Source organism: Colletes latitarsis, chromosome 14 (assembly GCF_051014445.1).
Source record: "Colletes latitarsis isolate SP2378_abdomen chromosome 14, iyColLati1, whole genome shotgun sequence".
Taxonomy (NCBI): Eukaryota; Metazoa; Arthropoda; class Insecta; order Hymenoptera; family Colletidae; genus Colletes; species Colletes latitarsis.
The window spans coordinates 16,959,520-16,980,352 of NC_135147.1; the positions used below are offsets into that span (position 1 = coordinate 16,959,520).

At 34.7% G+C, this 20,833-nt stretch overlaps 1 protein-coding gene across 1 annotated transcript in view; it reads left to right on the forward strand.

The window, feature by feature from the left end:
• LOC143350298 (neural cell adhesion molecule 1) overlaps positions 1-20,833 on the forward strand; it is a 320,246-nt gene that overhangs the window by 264,331 nt on the left and 35,082 nt on the right. The window contains exons 7-9 of the mRNA XM_076782311.1: positions 42-201; positions 10,186-10,520; positions 15,402-15,768. Coding sequence (XP_076638426.1) covers positions 42-201; positions 10,186-10,520; positions 15,402-15,768 — 862 coding nt within the window. The remainder of the gene's footprint in view (positions 1-41; positions 202-10,185; positions 10,521-15,401; positions 15,769-20,833) is intronic.

The following is a 20,833-nucleotide window of genomic DNA, read 5'->3' on the forward strand; positions in this document are numbered from 1 at the left end:
AAAGGAAGATTTATGTAACAAAGTGGCGTCATTTGTTCCAGGGCAAAGAGTTGAAGAACAATTCCACAGCGGGTATCGTCCTCAGCGATCTTTCTTTGGTTCTCCAACGCATAACCCGATACTCGGCTGGCGATTATACTTGTCTTGCTGCCAATAGCGAGGGAAAGACTGCCAGCAACCCGGTGACACTTCAAATAATGTGTAAGTTTACAACTTCAACTTCAGAACTACTTCAAATTCTATTTATTCTAGTATTATTATGTTTATTTATTAATCACTTTATCTGTACGTACAAAAAAAGTCAGTTTATCCATAATAATAGTCGTTTCATTCTTATAGTTTATAGTAATGATTATACGTTTCTTAGACACATTTGTACAGAGTACTTCAATTTTATATCTAAGTAGTCGTTTGGATAATACTTGCTTACTCAGAGTTGGGTAAAAAATAATTTCGATTAAAAGCCATTTTAATTTTTGATTTTTCATTTATAGATTATCTATAATTGTTTTCAATTATGTCAATTATTAACTAACTATTCCGTTAAAAATTGAGAAATGGTATCACCGAACAAAATATAGCGACATGATAAATAATTTAATATGCAGTCATGAATCTTTAATAATAAAAATTTTTTTCTAATCGTCTACCAAATAACTCTGACACACTTCCTTACGAATTAGTGAACAACAAATCGCTTCAAATTAAATGATATAGCGCTGGAATAAATTATTTTATTCGATTGGTATCTGCTTTACCATATTACAAAACGTTTGAAACAATCATCGACAGACAAAGCAGATAATTTATCTTCTTCCATCTAGAGTTTTCTATTTTTTTCTATTCATCATGCTATATCATACAACACGAACGATATGCCTAATCTAAGAAACGAATGTTTTATTGCACAGGAGTAAAAAGTTCCAGGAAAACATTTTAATGACAATTTACAAATTCGTTTAATTGAAGCCAGGCAAAATCAAATTTCAAATAACCCTAAAAGTCAAATTTGCCAGAAGCTATTTTAGGGTAAATAAATTAACCAAATTCTGCTCGTGTTTGACCTCTGATTAATGAGTTCGCGATTGCCTTCGTCAAACAAGGAATAACAAATGGGGTTTCCGTCGCGCAACAATTTGAGCAAAAATTTATTTTGCCGACGCCTAACTCGGCTACCCTTAAAGTAGCACAAAGGCGTCTGGTTTGGTCTAATCAGGGATCCCCCTTAGCCTGCCACTCGTTAATCACAAGAACAACGGAAGAGGTCGCGAATAGAATTGTAGTACGGGGTTGATATTCCCTGGACCAATTCTCTAATTTGCCAGCTCTCGCCTCGAGTCCTCGATAATTACTTAATCGATAGCAAGTGGCACCCGAGTACGCGTACCGGGAATTGGGCTTGAAGGGCACTTCAGCGCGTAGCTGGAAAATCAGCGCGAAAGGTCTGGAAGGGATATGCCCGTAGGGCGAGGATAGGATAGATAGTTTTCTGTAAAACATACAGCACGAGTTATTCTATTAGAATGGTTGGTACCCCCTGGTGGTAGCCCGGCGTATCTGCATCTTGTAAATGACCTAAGAGGGAAGGAAGGACTGCGATGCATATTCAATGTATGTAAAGCGTAGCTGAATATTCATGTGTAGGTGAACGCAGCCTGGCAATGTGCTAAGCTAGACCAGGGGGCGACAGGGACGCGCAGAAGTAAAGGGAACCGCGAAACCATCGTAATGTTTTAACCTCCGTCTCTCTCCCGCGCAATGTTGACATTGGTCCAAAGCCGAGTCACTCAAGAATTTCGAAGATTGCCTCTTCCTTATCCTCGACTCAGCTGAACCATTTCTACACCACCATGTGCTCCATCATTGGGGGAAATTAAGAATTTATTTTTATTTAATATATTTTCAATATTCTAACTGTCTATTGCTGAAGTCTTTACAACGAAAGTACAAATTTTAACCTTGTTAAGGCTACCCGAAATTGCTGGTCACGGCGAATCCTTGCAATCAGCCACGGATAGAGCAGAAGGCCAAGAGACTGCAATTCTGGATTTTACAAGAGGTCTAATTTTCTCGTGTGCTAAAATAAATTCTGGCGGTTTGCTGTTGTAGGAAGTAGTGAGAGAGATAAAAGGGGGACACCGGAACATTCAGGATAGGGAGTGTATGGGAGACTATGGGAATAGAAAGTCGGACGAGTACTTGCGAGAGAGCATAGCCCTCTGCTGGCGAGCATGGGAAATATTACCACAAAATTTTTATAGATCCTGATGTTTCTCCGATGAATTAAATCATTGTTTAAATTTTAATTCTGACGTGTTGTACATGTATGCCCATGATTTAACGAGAAATCATATGTCATGGAATTATTAAGGAAATTATCAATATAACAAAATATTACGTGATCGATAATTTTAGAGATATAAAAAATTAGAATTATATTATTGTTCACTATAAATATTAGTCTTTATTACTTTCTTCCGTTAAAGTTTCTCATCGGATAGTATTTTCTTGTTCTTTTTATTCTCGTTTCAGCTATTGCAATAGTGCATGATACCTGGTAGTAATTATCATTCGCGCATTGGAAACATAAAAATACTTGACCTTGTCGTGATTATAGTAGTACATTGCGTGTACAGAAATACATTATACAAATTAATTTGAAGGGTTTTTATTTTCGAAAAAATAAGCTTAATCGTTCGCAGAAAATATTCTTTATCGACTTCTTTGAAACAGTTTCAGAATGTATGTTTTATGCTCTCGTAAACTCACGTGTTCAATAATTTTAGGTGACGCGTTAAAGTCTAAAAAATAGAAAGTATTTTTATCCCCATTTTTTCGTTCTACGTTTCGCTTTCTTGTCCACGCTATTCGAAAGCACAGACTTCGCGATCTAATCCATTTTAATTGGATCAAAGTTTGGAGATTGGGATGGTCAAACCATCCTCCTTAGGATTGCTTCCTCTTCCTGCTGCGCTAAACATGACCAGCAAAGTTTCGATGTGTGTTTGGGTCGCTGTCTTCCTTGGATAACAAATCGTTTACACACCAGCCTTCCTCCAGATGGAACGGTATGTTCCTCTGGTACATGGCTGTACTACACCTCTTGCCGTCTATTTTGACTAAATCGCCGACTTTATCATCGGATAAACAACCCCACACCATTATACTCCCGCCGCCGTGTTTGGACGTGGGCATCACACACACATTTAGCGTGTTTACATTTGCCCTGAACAAAGTCAGCCTTCTTCGATTCTGTGCGTTTGCACGTCAGAAGAAAATAGTTTCTTCCTTGTTGAACGCCAATCTAATATAGTGCAAACGATTAAATTAGCCGTATTAAAGGAACTTGGTATAACGAATGATCTAACATATGTGATATCTTTTTAAAGTTATGATAAAGTAGAGTTCCGATTATCTGGAATGTCCGAATAATTGACATATTCACCCCGACTATTCTTTGATAAATGTTTGACAAATATTTCACACAAACAAATTTCACTTCAATTGCAGTGAAGTCAATACTAAACAGTTGACGAATAAAGCGTAGGAATTTTATATATTTTATTTTTTATTAATACATTACTCTTGGTTGCATTTATTAAATATGGAAAACGAATTTTAAAGAAAAATTGACAGTTGGAAGGTGCAGAAATTTTTTGGCGAAATTAAAAAATGTCAAATCATTTTGAAAAAATTATTTTTGATTACGGAGGTCAATTAGAATTACTTTTTGTGATCACTTATTAGATGTAAGGGATAGTCGTATATCTCGTCTGTGATTATATTCCTCGTTTCTATAACTTCATATGCAAGTATAGTTCAATTATCTGGCATATTTGATTTTTCTGGCATTACCCCAGCCCCGAGTATGCTGGATAATAAGGATTAATATCTGCAAGGAGTGTAATGAGTATAAGGATTAATGTCTGCAATTAAATGATTTTGGTCACTAACCACTATGAATGATTAAATCTCTTCGTTTGGCTACATTATAAATGACAGAAACGAAACATTGTAATAAACGATAAATATTCAATGGGCAACAAACATATATTTCTGTTTAATTTTCGAACGAGCTTGGTCCTGAATGTAACTTGTAGAATAATTCGTTGAAATCGTCTAAACAACTGTTTTGCCACCAAAGATAAAAGGATGAAAGGATGAAAGCGTTGTTGAGATATTTTCGACACCTTTACCAGAAAAATCTAACTTATGAATAATGTATTTCAGTTGGACAGACTTTTTGCCTCCCTCTGATCTTCCTTGATATATTTTTCATCATTCATATCAGTATGACTATAATTGCGTGGAAAAAGAGTTACCAGTTAACGAATCCCGACCAAAAATCACGCTTAAAGTAATCCGAAAGGATTAAGCTATAGAACACAGTCTAATACACATACGTTTGACGCATATTTCCATAAAATTCCTCGAATTTTAATTCAGAGATGCTGAAACTCAATGCGCGAAAGATTAGAGGACGCGAACCGGTAAATCTGTTTAGAGTGCGCTGATTCCTCAAAACGGGGTAATTGCCCTCTACATCGTCATTCTAAGAGGCTCATGTGGCTTTCACCCTTTGCATGGAAGCTCCCGCTGATCTCATAAAAGGATATTATACGCATTCCAATTAGTATACTGGAGAGCTGGAGGGAAAGTCCCTGAATCTTCGTGAACGTCACCCGGAGCAGAGTCATTCTTTATAGCTCCTAGCAGTATTAAGCTGTTCATGATACGTGCTAATGAGTACCGTGGGTACATACTATGATTACCAATCAGTAAGCCGGGTTTTGATGATACATCGACGTCTGCCAACGTGAACCTGATATCGCCGATTTCTCGTATTAGTAATTAATTCGGTAGTGCATCAAACGCATCAGATTGAAACGGAGCCATCTCGTGATTCCGTGCTTCCGCCATAAATCATCGCTCGTGCCATTTGGAATTTCCGTATGCCATGGCCTATTGCAAATGCCGATGTCAAGGGGATTTCCTATTAAACGATCGATTGAACGTACCGTTGGTCGACTGTTGTCATTTTATCATCTTATCATCTTAAGCTTATCACAATTAGAGATTATGCACTTCACCGGTGCAAGATCTTCGGGGCCGTCCGCTTTCCGCGTAGATCGCGTTACTTGTATGTTATTTTTGCGCGAAACTAGCTTTTCCGAGGAACAGAAAACTTTACTTGATAATTTCTATTCGTTTTGCACTCATAATCGATTTTCCTACACTGGCTATACAATAGCAGTAAACTTGATCTCTTGTCGAGCGATTTGAGGGGGAGGGGGTGGGCCTGGGAGTCTGGCTGTTGCTAAAACAATTGCATCTCCATCGTAATGGATGTGTGGCGGATAGAGTGGTTCTTATTTTTTGACTTTCGATTACTTTTCGACGCAAACCTCCTCCCCCCAGATTGTGACACTTGGTGCAAAAAGTTCTGTGCAAAATTTCAGCGAGATTAGACAACAGGTCAACAGCTAAAATTTGGTGTAATTGATTTCTTCATCAAGTGTCACAATTTATGGAGGCGTCAAAAAGAAACTAAAAAGAAATGTTGACCCCTCTAGCTAAGGACTACCCTAGTGGCGGGACTTGATGTTGTAGAAAGAAGTGAGTGAGATAGCACGACGCAAGGAAAGGGAAGGAGAGAGGAGTGTTACACCTTTGATCAGCTGGTCGAAGAATTTATATACAGAAATGGGTGGTGGGTCGAGTACTTGTGAGAGAGCGTATCCCTCTGCTGGCGAGTGTGGGAAGTATCGCTACAGATGCAGTTGTGTTCTGTATTCGATACATTTTCGCAAGTTTTGTCTTAATTATCTTTTAAGTTCGTTTCTTTCACTTGATCACAATTTCACTCTAATTTTTTAAGAAGAAATACCTATAAATAATTCAAACAATTAGACGTAAATACGATGTCGATCGACTGATACCACGTACTACTATAAAATGAAGTTCGAAAAATTACTAAATATGTAATGTACTTGTAAGAGCTGGTGGAGTTTGGTCTACTTTGAGGATATTAGTCAGAAAGTTTCAACATATAAAGTACATTGTATTTACCTAAGTTGCTCGTGGAATTAGGTGAACCCCAATAGAGCAAGCATGTTTCAATTTTTAGCGATACTATACAAGGATTAATGGTTTACCGAGGAAATTTGTTAAAAAATTGATTGTTTTCTCTTAAAATAGCAGAAATAATATTAAAAATGAAAATGAAATTAACGATATTTATTTGTTGCCTGAAATATCACAATTTAGAGGAAAATCTTTTATTTCCTGTAGAAACAAATCTTTTCTTTATTAACCTATTTGAAATTATAATTGTTTTTTGTTAGGCCAATCAGCAATTCTAATAAACTTTCGTATAGTAAATAATTTTTTTATAAACAAAAAACTAGTTTAACCTAAATTTAATCGCAGGATATTGACAAAATTATCAAGCAGCGTTAAAATATATTCACAATCACAAAACAGGAATATCAGAAGTATCGATAGTCATCGAAACAACATCGATAGCAGAAATTATTGATAGGATATCGATACTTCTCTGCGTCTATTCTCCACAGGTATATTGGATCTTCTAATAGATAGTCAATTTTTCATTACTAACTACCCTGAAGTTATCAAATTTTAAAACTGAAGTATTTATATCCATAAAATTTAATTTGTAGCACTCCCAGGAACTCATGAAAAATTCAACATATTTTTCGTAGAGAAAAGACTGATTAAGTTTAAGGATCCAATATGCCCTAATAAGGTACTACTATGTGTAGAGTTAATAGCATATTTTTTATCTTTCCAATAACTCATACAATATTAATTCATCGCGTGAGACACGCGTAAGAATTTTGTCAAGTACGTTTTGAAAGTTGTTGCGCACGCAACACAAAACTTGTTAGGTGAAAAAGTAGAACGACTCGAGCATTGCCGTGGCGCAGAGATTTCTGATATAATTAGTTAAATTTAAGATCCAAGGACGATTAATTCGTTCGAAATTATTGTTCAGCGGCGTGTCGTACTCTAGTAATGACAGGTAATTTACTCAGTTAGCGTCAGGTTCTACTCCAATTGGCTAAATTGCAATAGTGATATATCTACGTAGACGTTCAGAGCAGTAGCTACAACCACAACCGGGTACACCGTCTGACTTACTCTCGTGTTAGGTCAATTGGATCCGAGTGACCGTTCAGTTTATGGTTCACTCTATGGCTTCGGATTTCCAATGACCGTTCGATAATGTTAAAATGCAACTTTATGCCAATTGATAATGTTACTCTGCTTTGACGTTTCAATTCGCTGAATTGAATTGCTGTTTATGAGCGGAACACAAAAATAAGGTGGACGATTTGTATCTTGTAAATATAAAATACTTCATATTTTATCGTTACGCACTCTCAATGATTTTGGTTAATTTCGTTTTGTACGTGTAAATGTATTTCTTTCAAAAACGAGGTTTCGTAAAAAGAATTGTATGCAATTTTTTTTTAAAGTACTTCTTTATTTAAATGCATGATGTATATGGAAATTATTGTACCGAAGGTCTATTCTTGTGAAACTACGAAAAAGATAGGTTATGTCTGAAATTTTATAGAAACAAACTGGTCAAGATATTATTTTGAAACTGCGGCAATGTACATAGTACACCTGACATTTGCATAGTAAAATTTCTTCTATTATAGCATTGTTACTTTTACAAATTCGAATAATATCGTTTGGGAGCACGTTTTAAGTTCCTACAGTATCAGAAAATGGAGGCAAAACAAACTAATGTTTCCAGAATACTAAAATGGAGTATACCCTTGAATAAATCCTTAATACTAAATCTACCGGCACTTCATGTATACCCATTCCTACCATGATCGGTCAAATAACCAATCTTTCTTCCTCTCTTTTACGAGGCAACACACTTTTAATTTGTTCATTATATGTATAGAAAATTGTATTTTGATGTTTATTCGTAAGATATCCTTCTCTTTTGTGTCAAAAAATTTTGAAATTTTCATCGGATAGAAAATAAAACGCCCTTGAAAACGAATTTTGTTTCAAGTCGATACCGTAGTTAGTTCTAGAGAAAACAACTATTTAAGAAAAAGTGTATTTAAATTCATTTTCAAGTAAATAAATAATTTATGGTCCAGGTTTATCGTACACTAGTCGTACGATCAGTAGGAATGAAACTTCTTTGGGTATGTAGTGTCAAAGTAAATTTCAAAACAAACATAGAATGTAGCAAAAATTATAGTAGATGATATGATCATTTGGTAGAGGATGAAATACCTTTTAAAACGAGCGTTCAAACAATTCGATAGCATAATTAGTTCCGGAGATATAGCAATTTCTGTTTCAAGTCGAGCATCGAAGTAAATGTCAAAATAAACATAGAAGATAACATAAATAATAATAATGGATATATTCATCGGGTAGAGGATGAAAAGCCCTTTAAAATGAGTGTTCATAGAGTCCAAGTTTTATGATTGATTTAATAGTTGAGTCGACACTATATACATTTTGTATGAAACAATGAAAAATTTAATATTAAAATGACTATTCTACTTCCAGGATCTAGAAACGATCATTTAGACTTCTTTGGGCGCATAGAGTCAAAGCAGATTTTAAAGTAAACACAGAAGACAGCATAAATAACAATAGTTGATACACCCATCGGATAGGGGATAAAACCCCCTTTAAAATGAAATTTGTTTCAAGTCGATAGCATAGTTACTTCCGAAGATATGACAATTTTTGTTTCATGTCGAGCGTCAAAGTAAATATCAAAATAAACATAGAAGACAGAATAAATATTAACAGTGCATATGCTCATCGGATAGGGGATGAAATGTCCTTTAAAATGAGCGTTTGTGCGAGTCGAGAGCTTTATTAGTTCCGGAGATATAGCGATTTTAGTTTCAAGTCGATGCGGTGGCTAGTTTCGGAGATAGAGCGTCCGAAGCGTTTGTTTACGTATCATTCGGATCAATGAACACGCGCGCGTGAAAATAGTAGACAGTGCGTAGTAAATTCTTAGAAATACTACGATTTCCTGGTCACGTGACTGTCTCGACTCACGCGCGACAAAGAGGTACGACGCGACGCGTCAGACGGAGACAGAGATAGTCGAATTAAGAAAAATACCCTTTTACATAAATTACGATATCTCGGAAACGGAAAGTCGGATCGACAAAAACCAAAAGTCATTTTAAAGGGGAGGCTTTGCCGCTTCTAACAGTGGCTCAATTATTAATAAAACACTAGTAGTTTCGGAACTGCACGCATCTAAAGTTTTTAGTATTTTTAATACGCGTTAGTAGGCTTTCGTAAGGCAAAGAGTCAGGCGTAGCGGAATTTTAAAAATTACGATTGTCTTTACACGATGATATTTCCAAAACGGAAAGTCGGATCGAGAAAAACCAAAAACCATTTTAAAGGGGAGGCTTTGCCGCTTCTAACAGTGGCTCAATTATTAATCAAACACTAGTAGTTTCGGAACTGCACGCGTCTAAAGTTTTTAGTATTTTTAATGCGAGTTAACAGCCTTTTCTAAGGCGGAGAGCGGAATTTTAAAAATTACCTTTTACATAAATTACGATATCTCGAAAAGGGAAAATCGGATCGACAAAAACCAAAAACCATTTTAAAGGGGAGGCTTTGCCTTTTCTAACAGTGGCTCAATTATTAATAAAACACTAGTAGTTTCGGAACTGCACGCGTCTAAAGTTTTAGTATTTTTAATGCTCGTTGTTAGACTGTTTTAAGACAGTGTAAACTGAAGATTCTCTCCTTTCGTCGTTGTTATACATATATTTCTTATTTGCATCGGAAGTTAACCAGAATTTGGTACCAAATTTTGCCCAGTTTTTTACAAAAAACCATAAATCATTAAACCGGTCAGATGACCGGTCGTGGTAGGCAAGACAGACTACATATTTTTCTTAAAAAACAAACAATAAGAGTAGAAGTGAATGTTGTAAAACTTATTCTACGCATACTATAAGAAAAGTCGTGAAGTTAAATGGCGCTAAAATAATATTGTGTGTTAGAAATTTTAACGAAATTTTAAAAACGGTTATTTGATCGGTCGCGGTAGGTTTAGTGTTAAGGAGGAACCATGTAGTTACAATTTTTAACAAAAAATAGTAAAAAAATTGTAATAGAGAGGAACGTAACGCATGTTTGCAGATACTCCGGTCTGCAAAGAGGGTAGAAGCGAGGTTGTGGTCGGCGCCTTGAAACAGGAAACCGTATCGTTGGTTTGTTCCGTGGAGAGTCATCCGGCACCGTTGACCTTCCACTGGACATTCAATAATTCCGGGGAGCTGGTGGAGGTTCCTCATTCTCGTTACTCTCACGTGCCAGCGCCCGAGACACCTTCCGTCGCCGAAAGCCTGAAGGAGTACCAACAGTTTCACGGTTCCAGGCTAAACTACACGCCAGCAACGGAAATGGACTATGGCACGGTAGCATGCTGGGCGACCAACCAGGTTGGCAAGCAACGAGCACCGTGCCTCTTTCAGGTAAATGTGCTACTCTTATTTCCCACGAGTTACGCTTGTACTCGTAATTCGTTAAATTTAACACGGTAACGTCCAAAATTATTTCTACTGCAATGTACTCTATCATCGTTAATCGAAAATGTATTTAATCATCTTTCTGTTGAGTCTTCAAACATTTCTAGTCCTCAAGAATAATATTCTTCGTTAAATAATATACTATGGTTCCCTTTGATTGTAGGAACAATATATGAAACTCTTTTATTTACAATGGTTCGATTAATGTATTAATGACGTAAAACAGAGACAATGAATTAGTAATATAATGAAATATAAGAATGGGAAACTGAAATTAATATTAACTCAAACGACCACTAAGATAAAATTAGAATTGCCTATAGTTTAAATTATTATTATAACTATGATATACGATGTAGCCCAGATAAAGTGTTACAAATAATTTTCTTGAAAATCAATCAAGATATTGATTTCATTTATTTTTCTTTAATTGAATTTTTAGGTTTAGGAAGGCTAATATTTTCATGTGCAATAATTTCTCTTATTATTAGTTATTAATAATTTATTTATTAGAGTTATTCTTTCATCGAACTAAATAATTAATCCCCCTGATTCATTTAACTACAAATAAATGAAGTCAATATGATTATTACTTTCTAAAAAACAACTTGTAACACTTTATGTGGATCACATCGTATATTATACACACTTTGTAGTCTACACAATTCGTTATTATGCGGTTCAAATTGTACTAAATTAATTTAACAAGTTACGCTTCATTTATTCCCATAAATATATTTGTTAACTGAAAGACATGAATAATTTTTAATTCATCGGAAGAGAGTCGTGTTCCTTCGTAATTTGTTTCATTTTATACGCCTTCAGGGAAACTCGAGGGTAACTGTATGAGGGAAGCAACTTTAATTTGTAAAAAGTTTTCTTTGTCAGTTTTTCGCGATGTACATTTTTTATTTCGGTTCATCCATTTACTTCTTTATTTTCTCCATGGTACGCGTATCGCAGAAAAAGAGTAAAAGATTCGACTTTGTGTTTCCAACTGACATGCACGTTTTGAGCATCAACACGATTTGACCATTTTCGCAATGATATCGGTGTGCCTGTGTGCGTGAACTGCGATGTCTTTCGACCGAACGAACGGAGAAAAATGAAACCTGATACGTGACTTTAACTCTTCCAACAGAAAAACGCTCTTATTGAAAGTCAGTATAAAAAAAAAAATAATGTACACATATAAAAATTATTGTTTTGTCGCTCACAACAGATTAATTATTTATCAAAAATTTGGCGGATAAACTACGGTGATATACTTGCATTTAGAATTTACGTATCATCCTTATTCCAAGTTACAGGATATATACTTGCAATAAATCTATTCCCCATATTTCCACCTGTTAGAACAATTTCGAAGTTCATACAATTTCTCAAAAGTTCATAGTTAATTTTCTTCTCTCACTGTATATGAAATATTCAATCTATCTTTACGCTATGTAATTAAATCAAATTGTGAGCTTTAGAAATTTATAATTTTATCTTGTATTTTATACAAAAAAGTAATTTAAGAAGTATCTATCAATAGTTTGAACAAAGTTCTTTCCAATGTACAAGATGGAATAAGTAGTTAGAAAAGTTGAGATACGTATTAAATAATTTCATATGATACAACTTCAAATATGTTAACTCTTCAAATAATTATGATAATTTTTAAATAAATATAATCAATGATATTTTTAATACCTGGTAGAACAATGAAAAATAGAAGTTCTCTAAGTTATAGGAGGCCTATCAAACAATTTTTGAAAGGTTAAAGATATTTTAATTAGACTTGTATAAAGGCAATAGTGAAAATCATTATTTCGGATGGTATACAAATTTTATGGAACAAACCAATTTTAACTAAATATTATTATATGTGACTACTATAAATCGTATATCATCAGAAAGCAATAATTTTGTATTATTGTTTGACATAAATCTTACTGTGGCATCTTTAAAGGGAAATTTTTAGGTATAGGGAGTATTTAGGTATGTCTATTACCCTTTTGATACATGTTTAAATTATTAATTTCGAAGAATTACATAAAATTTGAATAGAAAAGCAGACGAATCATATCTGTTACATAATAAAAATAATATGAAAATCCTTCTACGATAACTTTTGTATAGGCAATTTAATTTCTCTTGCAATTGATACTCAATACAAAATTATTAGAATGATTGGTTCAGTTATCTGTACCAGTAAGCGGAAAAAAATGAAAACTGGACGCGTACGAATTTTGGAAAGCAGTTTGCGAGCGATGTGTTAGGAAAAAATCAAGACCAGGAATTGGTTCGATTAGAGGGAAATGCTGATCCCACTTTGCGATACGTTATTCGAACGCGACGGCCGTCATTGCCGATTGGACGTGCAAACACAGAATTGCTTTTAATGGTTCAGAATCGAATTCCTTCGAAAATGGAAAATGGTTGGCCAAGGCAGATATTTGATGGACGTCGGTCGACTTGCACATTCGTTCCTAATTCTCCGACACGGTGCACCGATGATACAAAAATCAAACATTTTAAAAGCTATGCGTTTTTACTGAAAAAATGTCAAGTTATCGTTTCAAACTCTATTCACGGTGAATGTCCGCGCATTAAAACACGAATTACTCGGTTTATTCGGGATTTTCAATGGTCGCGGAGTAATTAAAAAAATATGAAAATAACTCGGGACTGCTAGTTAAAAGGTTAATGAATCTCTGGGACGCTGGCTCGAGTTTGACAATAAATCTTTTATTCTCAGCGCCATTCAGCCACCTTGCATTCAAATTTTCATCTTTCACGCGTTGTTTCTGTTAATTAATTCTCTTATATTTATTATAGATGAAGTTGATCGCTAAGAAGCATTTACAATTTCTGATCGTTCCTTTGTTCTAAATAGGTTGCAAATAGTGTGTTGATACTGTGAAAACTTAATTCTGATTTTATAGCTGAAATTTTTTGGGAAAATATTTGTCCAATAATGCAGGTAATTAAATTCTTTTATGTTTCATATTAGAGAAAATCATTGTGAAAATATTAAACAATTTAACAACGAAGCTTTAACACAACGTGGATCTGGTTTACTTAATACAACATTTGCGAAATAAAAGTCAGACATTTACGTTATTGTTTCAGAGAAATTGCTTATATTAGATACTTTTGATCTATTTTTGTGAGTACTATGAGTCCTTAAATTCTCCTTCTGTTAGATTATTTAGTGTACAAATGGTTGTATAATTTTGTTCCTCATTTTCACGAGTACATGCGTATGTTCGTATTAATGAGTATTTCTACAAAGATGCGTAACAGCTTCGAACAATCTCATCAATCAGCCCAAATTAATTAATTCAGTAGGTACAATACCTCATGATAGCTACGTGGATCTATTCAATCTAAGCGTAGTTATGTCTGTCGTGGAATATCCTACACGTTCGCGTCCATACATATCGATAGACGCACAAGGATGCACACATTGCACGGATTGCATTCGATGCATGTCGAATTTGGAGTTATTTTTTCTTTAAATTCTACGCATTGTGTACTCTTCCGTCGTATTCCAAATGTACATATTTCTATCGTCGTTTGTATATAGTCTTTCTGTCGTTAGAGTACTACAAGCCTAGCTTCATTTGACGTGCACGTGAAAGGAGAGGATTTAGCGAATCCAGCTTTTATCGAGCTTCAGTGGAAATGCTTCACCTTGCCCACTGTACCGAGAAAATATTGCAAAAACATTACCAAGAAAAATGATTTGAATTACAAATATGGAAGTTGAAGAAATTGCTAAGAGCTTATCCTCTACAGAAGAAAATACTTTTCAATAGCATTGCAACAAACAAAAATTATGTAATTAACATGTCATTTTTAACAAATTCTAAGTACTTAGAATTTGTTCGAATTAAAAAAATAAGGAAAATTCTTTTTTTTAGAATTTTAATTCACACCATAATCGCAATCATACTAAATTAGAATCGTTTTAATGAATGATGAGCAAAATGATCGGAATCGTGTCAACCAGTCGGACACATTCTTTCATTTCTTGATACCATAACCTTGTAATCATTTTATTGTCTATTCACTCTACTATTCAATTTTTACTATTATAATTTTGCAACTTGCAATACAATTTTGTCAATTCCATGACACTAAAACTTTCGAGAAAATGTAAGAAATAAAATTCTTCCAAAAACTACCACGATAGCGATAAAAATTCATTTTATAAAACCTTCTTCCATTCAAATAATTTTCTTTCATTTCTTGATACCATAACCTTGTAGTCATTTTATTGTCTATTCACTCTACTATTCAATTTTTACTACTATAATTTTGCAACTTGCTATACAATTTTGCCAATTCCACGACACTAAAACTTTCGAGGAAACGTAAGAAATAAAATTCTTCCATAGTTTGTATTGTATTGTATCAACGACTAAAACGTTCATTGTACTCGATGATGTTACATGCCTTTTTAATTTTCTAAAAGTAACACTATGTAGTCTTAAAGTATTATTAAACTAATAATAAGTCTATGATTCGTGTTAATAGTGGTCTTACCCAAACCGTGACAGTTCGAAATCAAAAACTACAACGACAGCGATAAATATTCATTTTATAATACCTTTTTCCATTCAGATAATTTTTTCACTACATATCGTAGTGAAATTGTAGTTTAACGTATGTAGTTTCAGATAGTGGACAAACGTTCGATAAAAACTGGTGCGCGTTCATAAAAATATTTCGCCAAAAAAATCACTAACTACGCGGCGACGATATCATAGTTTTCTATAGAGGTAGAAATGAAATTATATCGATATTCAATCAACAACGAAATGTTTGTTTTTTTAGGTGATAGCCGCAGGCCGGCCGTACCCTCTGCACAATTGCAGCGCGACGGAAATGTCCGCGCCGTTGGACGCGGAGGAGCTCAGCGCGAAGTCTGGAACCGGGCTGCAGGTGCGATGCTTGGAGGGTTACGACGGCGGTCTTCCAATTTACAGCTACCAATTGGAGGTGGTCGCCGACGAGGACGGCGGACCGATTTTACTCAACAGAACCATCCCGGCGAATCCGAACGGGCCAGCCTTCGAGGTAGCAGGCCTAACGACAGGAAGGAGCTATCGACTTTTTTTGTACGCGATTAATGCGAAAGGGAGGAGCGAGCCTGCCATTCTCGAGCCAGTGACCCTGAAAGGTGTCGCCATGTACACGACCGGTGAGTGCATTGACTTTCTAATACGCCTGGTGTTTAGCGAAAGAGTTTGACAGATGTCAAATTGACCTACCGATAAGAAATGACTCGCTGCATTAAACGGCTTTCCGTGGACGTTTCCTGCTAGTTTAACCCTCTTTGCGTCGTGATTATAGGCCGCGCGCTGCTAATGCAGTTTGCGGAACAGTATAATTTTACCTGGTTCTCTGGGAAAATAACTATACATTTTTCTAATAGCCACAGCGACGATGACAATACAAGCTTCAAACATTCTCTTTCATTTACTATTTTTGCCTATATCGAGCATAATTGCTTATTTGTCGGAGAAATAACTTCATCGACCAATTGCTCTTGGGTTATTTTTATCAGGTCCCTTCGGGCGGCCAAGCCTTTGTCTTGTCACTGTTTTCATTTTGTTTTAACCCACCACAAATTAATTGCGTCTTAACTCTCTCCTTGCCACATGTATACTAATAATCAGAGTCAAGAAATGGTGTTTCTCATACTTAATCCAAGGACTAAGGACAGTTGCACATATGTACAGGATAGGACGAAGCATGATAGAAATAATATTTTATTAATGTTTCTGCGAATATCTCGGAAACTAAGGTCGAACTGCGATAATATGTATTAGGAAAAGTTGCTTAGAATATTAATATCTAAAACATATTTTGACACATTACCGATGGGAAACGAGTACTCCTGTTTTACAAGTGTGTGTTTTTCTAGTAATTTCTCTGAGAATGGTATTATTTATGACACTGGTGGATTTTTATATTTATTCTATGTATTGCAACATATATTTGTCAGAGAAACAACTTCATCAACTATTGCTCTTTTGTTTGAAACTTTTAACTAAATAAACGATCAACTAATAACTGGAACACACACTTTACTAACGAGCAAGAATACTCAACGAAAAGGGATGAATCCCTTGCAGGAATTCCTTTAACTTTTCTCACGCGCGTTCTTTCCGTTCGGAAACCCCTTTTTGTTCTCCTCTTTTCTTTTCGTACATTTCTTATTTTTAAACGTTCCGGTACCCAGACAACCAACTCGACTACCTTCAAAGGCCACATTCAAGCGTCAACGCCAACCAAATGCACGTTTGCGTTTTCGATGACATTCTTCGCATCGATTAAATTTAGGTATCGATTAGGACCAACATAATTTTACTTATTCAAAGTATAGTAACATGAATTTCGATAACAAAAACTTGCTAATGGTTTACGACATATTTATTCATTTACGGGTCATCATACTTTGATATGAAACAATTACATAATGCATAGAGTAGTCTAATTACGTATATTTTGAGATCATTTTCAACGAGACATTCCCTCTGCTTGTTAAGTCTGAAAAATGAACTGGAATTTACCAATTTCATAACTCTGTTCCAAGAGAAGTTAGATTTCTAGTTAGATCTAGTTAGATTTTCTACAAGAAAATTTTACACTGATTAATACTTCGTAATACACTCTTTTTTAAATGAAGGTTGCTAATTTTTTTTAGCTAAATCAATTTTTTTGATTTAATGAAAGTAAGGTTAACAACAACTCAATTGGTTTTTTAGAAATGTTTCAAATTTACAAATAACTACATGTTCTTTTAATTTTGAAAAATATGTAATTGAGACATTATGAAATTTGAATAGTTTTTAAAATTATTAGCATTTTAGGTTTGTTTTAACATTAAATAAAACAAAATGAAATGTCTCTTGAAGTATTAAATTGTCAATGATTTTGCGTTATACCTTTCAAACGCAGAATATCTGAAGAAATTGATTAACAAAGATTTATAGATTCCATCGACGAATCTCTGAAACGATTATAACATGGTAAACAATGTAGAATTGTCTTGTATTATCTTGTATAATTATTAGACTGCAGATATTTATACATTTATGGGAAATTTTGATTCTCAAAAATATAAAAAATACTTCAAGTAAGATACGAACTATTATATTTAATCCCCAATTCATTAATTCTATTAATAAAAATAAGAATTTCCATAAAGATCCGCAGTTTAATAATTATTTATAACAATTGAAGATGAAGCAAAACACAGTTTCAATCGCCATTTATAATCATGAGAATTATAAAAACATGAAAATATATCCACTTTGCAAACTCTTTATGACAGAGTCAATTAAATACTGTGGCTAACATAAAAACGAGACAAAAGAAGAGAACAAAAAAAATCATGCTTGAACGATTAACATAATTATTGATATAATCGTCGCCTTGTTTATAGGATACTAGAAAAATAAACATTAATTTTAAAAAGCGTTTCTTTCTACATTCCACCCAATATCAAGCACTACTTACATTAAAAATAATACAAAAGAAGAACTTATATTTCACATATTTTTAATGGTCATATCATTCAGAAACATTAAACATTTGCAACATTGACATAGCAAGTCTAGCAGCCCTTATATTTTCTTCCATACCACAAGTGCGTCAGTTTCGCAGAAATAACTTTCTGGAGAAATGAATCATAAAGGAAAATGTCGTACACGAACCTAACTGCGAAATACTATCGTAGAGAAAGTCTAATCGCAAATCATGACAATATACGGCAAGTCTATTGTTCGGTACGTTGAACGTTAAACAAAATCAAATACTCTTCGTTTACCAGCGCCAATAGCCATATTTTGCAAACTTCGATTTAAATCATCGCCCTGCCCAATTCATTGTGCAACTACTTTCTGCTGTACTTGTTCCGAGTATTAATGGCAGTGGCTGGCAATCGCGCAGTGATTGGAAGCAGAAGCAATTAAACGAGAATCGTTTTTTTTTTCATGAAAAGCAATGAACGGTGCAATTACTAAACCTTTAATTGTTATTTCGATACTGATATCTCCGATATACAGAGTGATTTTAAAGAGCTTGTATTCTACGTCACAAAACCAATAATAGTAAAAAAAGTAAGTAGCACCTTCTATAAAGTGAATTTTTTGGGAAACTCTAAGTAATTTTGTTTTAATAAATTCTACAAAATGTCTATTTCTATATCTGTGGTTATAGAAAATATTTGTCATTCAACAACTATAAAGTCTAGAATTTAGTCTTTTAATTTAGTAAATGTTATTACTTTAAATTATATATTCGAACGTCAGAATTCTTTAGTCGGTTTTTGAAACGTTTAGCGATACTAAATTCACCTGGAATTATTTAACGCAAAAAGTTCAGTCGAGAAGAGGTTGATGCATAATAGAACAAAGTATAAGATTAAAATGCTCCACAAATATTCATCGAATGCATTATCACTAAATATAGCTAGAAATTAATTTTATATATTCGTTCGTTTCACAAGCAATATCTCAGTATTTATGTCACTTTAAAACCGACACTGCATATATTACACTCCGTTACTTAACCTCGTATCTTAAGCTCGTATCTCACAGTGGAAGAGTCTGAACACGATGTTAATTAAAACTTTTTCCTACTCTTGTAATTAAGAAAATTTCGCGATAATCTTTCAGAACAGCGTTGGTAACGGTACATTGAATCAGCGCTTGATTAATTCGCGACGCGTGTCACAGGATGATAATTCTCTTACCAAGGAAACACCTCAAATACCTGATTTAATAAAGCAAGTTCATCTCCGTCAATACTCTGTTTCGCTATTCGCCAATTCGTCAGGATCAAGCAACATGGTCGTCGAGAATGAAACTCTCGATGCTCGTAGATCTAGGATTCTGTAATTCGACTGGGACAAAGTTATTTACATTATCGAGTTCAGTAAAGCGTCCAGAAGTTTTCTCGTTACCGGCGATGATTATTTTCGTATTATCTCGAAGGCGGAAAGGGAAGTCTGGGAAAACTCGGACGCTCGCGGAACGAACTTCTTACCGTTGACAAAAACAGAGGAAGGAACGGAAGTCCCGGCCTTGAGTCTGTTCTTGAATCCCAGTTTGGTCCAATGGACGGGGCGGAAAATGATCGGAGTAAATAATAAATTGGAAGGTACGATCGAAAAAGGTATCTGTTTCTTTTCATCGACTCTCGAACTCGACGTTTAGAACTGGGACGGGCTACGTCGTTGAAATAATTTGTGAATAAAAATACAGTGTAAAAATAAGTACGAAATGTAAATTAATAATTAGTTAACGAATCTTGTTGTAAATATATGTATGATATACAGCGTGTTCCGCATTTTTCCATACACACTTCAGCAGTGTATTCTACAAGTAAAAATAACACTAAAGTGTTACGTATATAACAAAAAATTCATAAATGCTTTGTTAAGAAGTTATGACAAAAATATGAAATGTGATGTTCTTTTATTTACTAAAATTTTGTTTAAGGAGAGCAACTGTTAATTGGGGCACGAAAAAATATTTTTAACGTAGAATTATGTGGATAACTTAAACATTTCTTTATCCGAGTTTAGTTTCTATCATTTATCTTAGGTGCTGCATATTTTTGTTATAACTTCTTAAGAAAGCATTTATGGATCTTTTGTTATATAACATTTTAGTCTTAGTTTTACTTGTAGAACACACCGCTAAAGTGTGTACGGAAAAATGCGGAACACTGTATGGAGACTAATACACATAATAAGTTTCTTTCAAATTCACCACTAGTGGTGTTGTTGGAGACCTCAATTATCAATCAATCCTCGTACTTTGTTATTAGTAGTGGGTACTAATTGAGAATTATTATTCTCCATTACGAATCAATGTGAATAAACGTGGTCTACTACGAATCCCACTATTTGTTTCAAGAATATGCTAAAATTGAAGAGTTCGGTATCACGATACAATTAATACCGCGATGATAATAAAACTGCCTCGACCATAGTATCCCAAGTATCGAAATAAAACTTCGGATCGCTCGTAAAAAGCGTCGAACGGGCGCAGATATGAAATGTCGATCAAAGGGAAATCGGCTTGTGCAAATCCGTCGTTCTCGTTTTCACGCGCGTGGTCGAAATTTGTGAGGAAAAAGGTCAGTTTTCCCCTAACGGCGACGCGACGACCGATGTCTGCGGGGTTCGGTTTTTGAAAAATAACACGACTGCTTCGGAAACTTTGAAGCCCGCTTTTGACGGTCAATTAGCG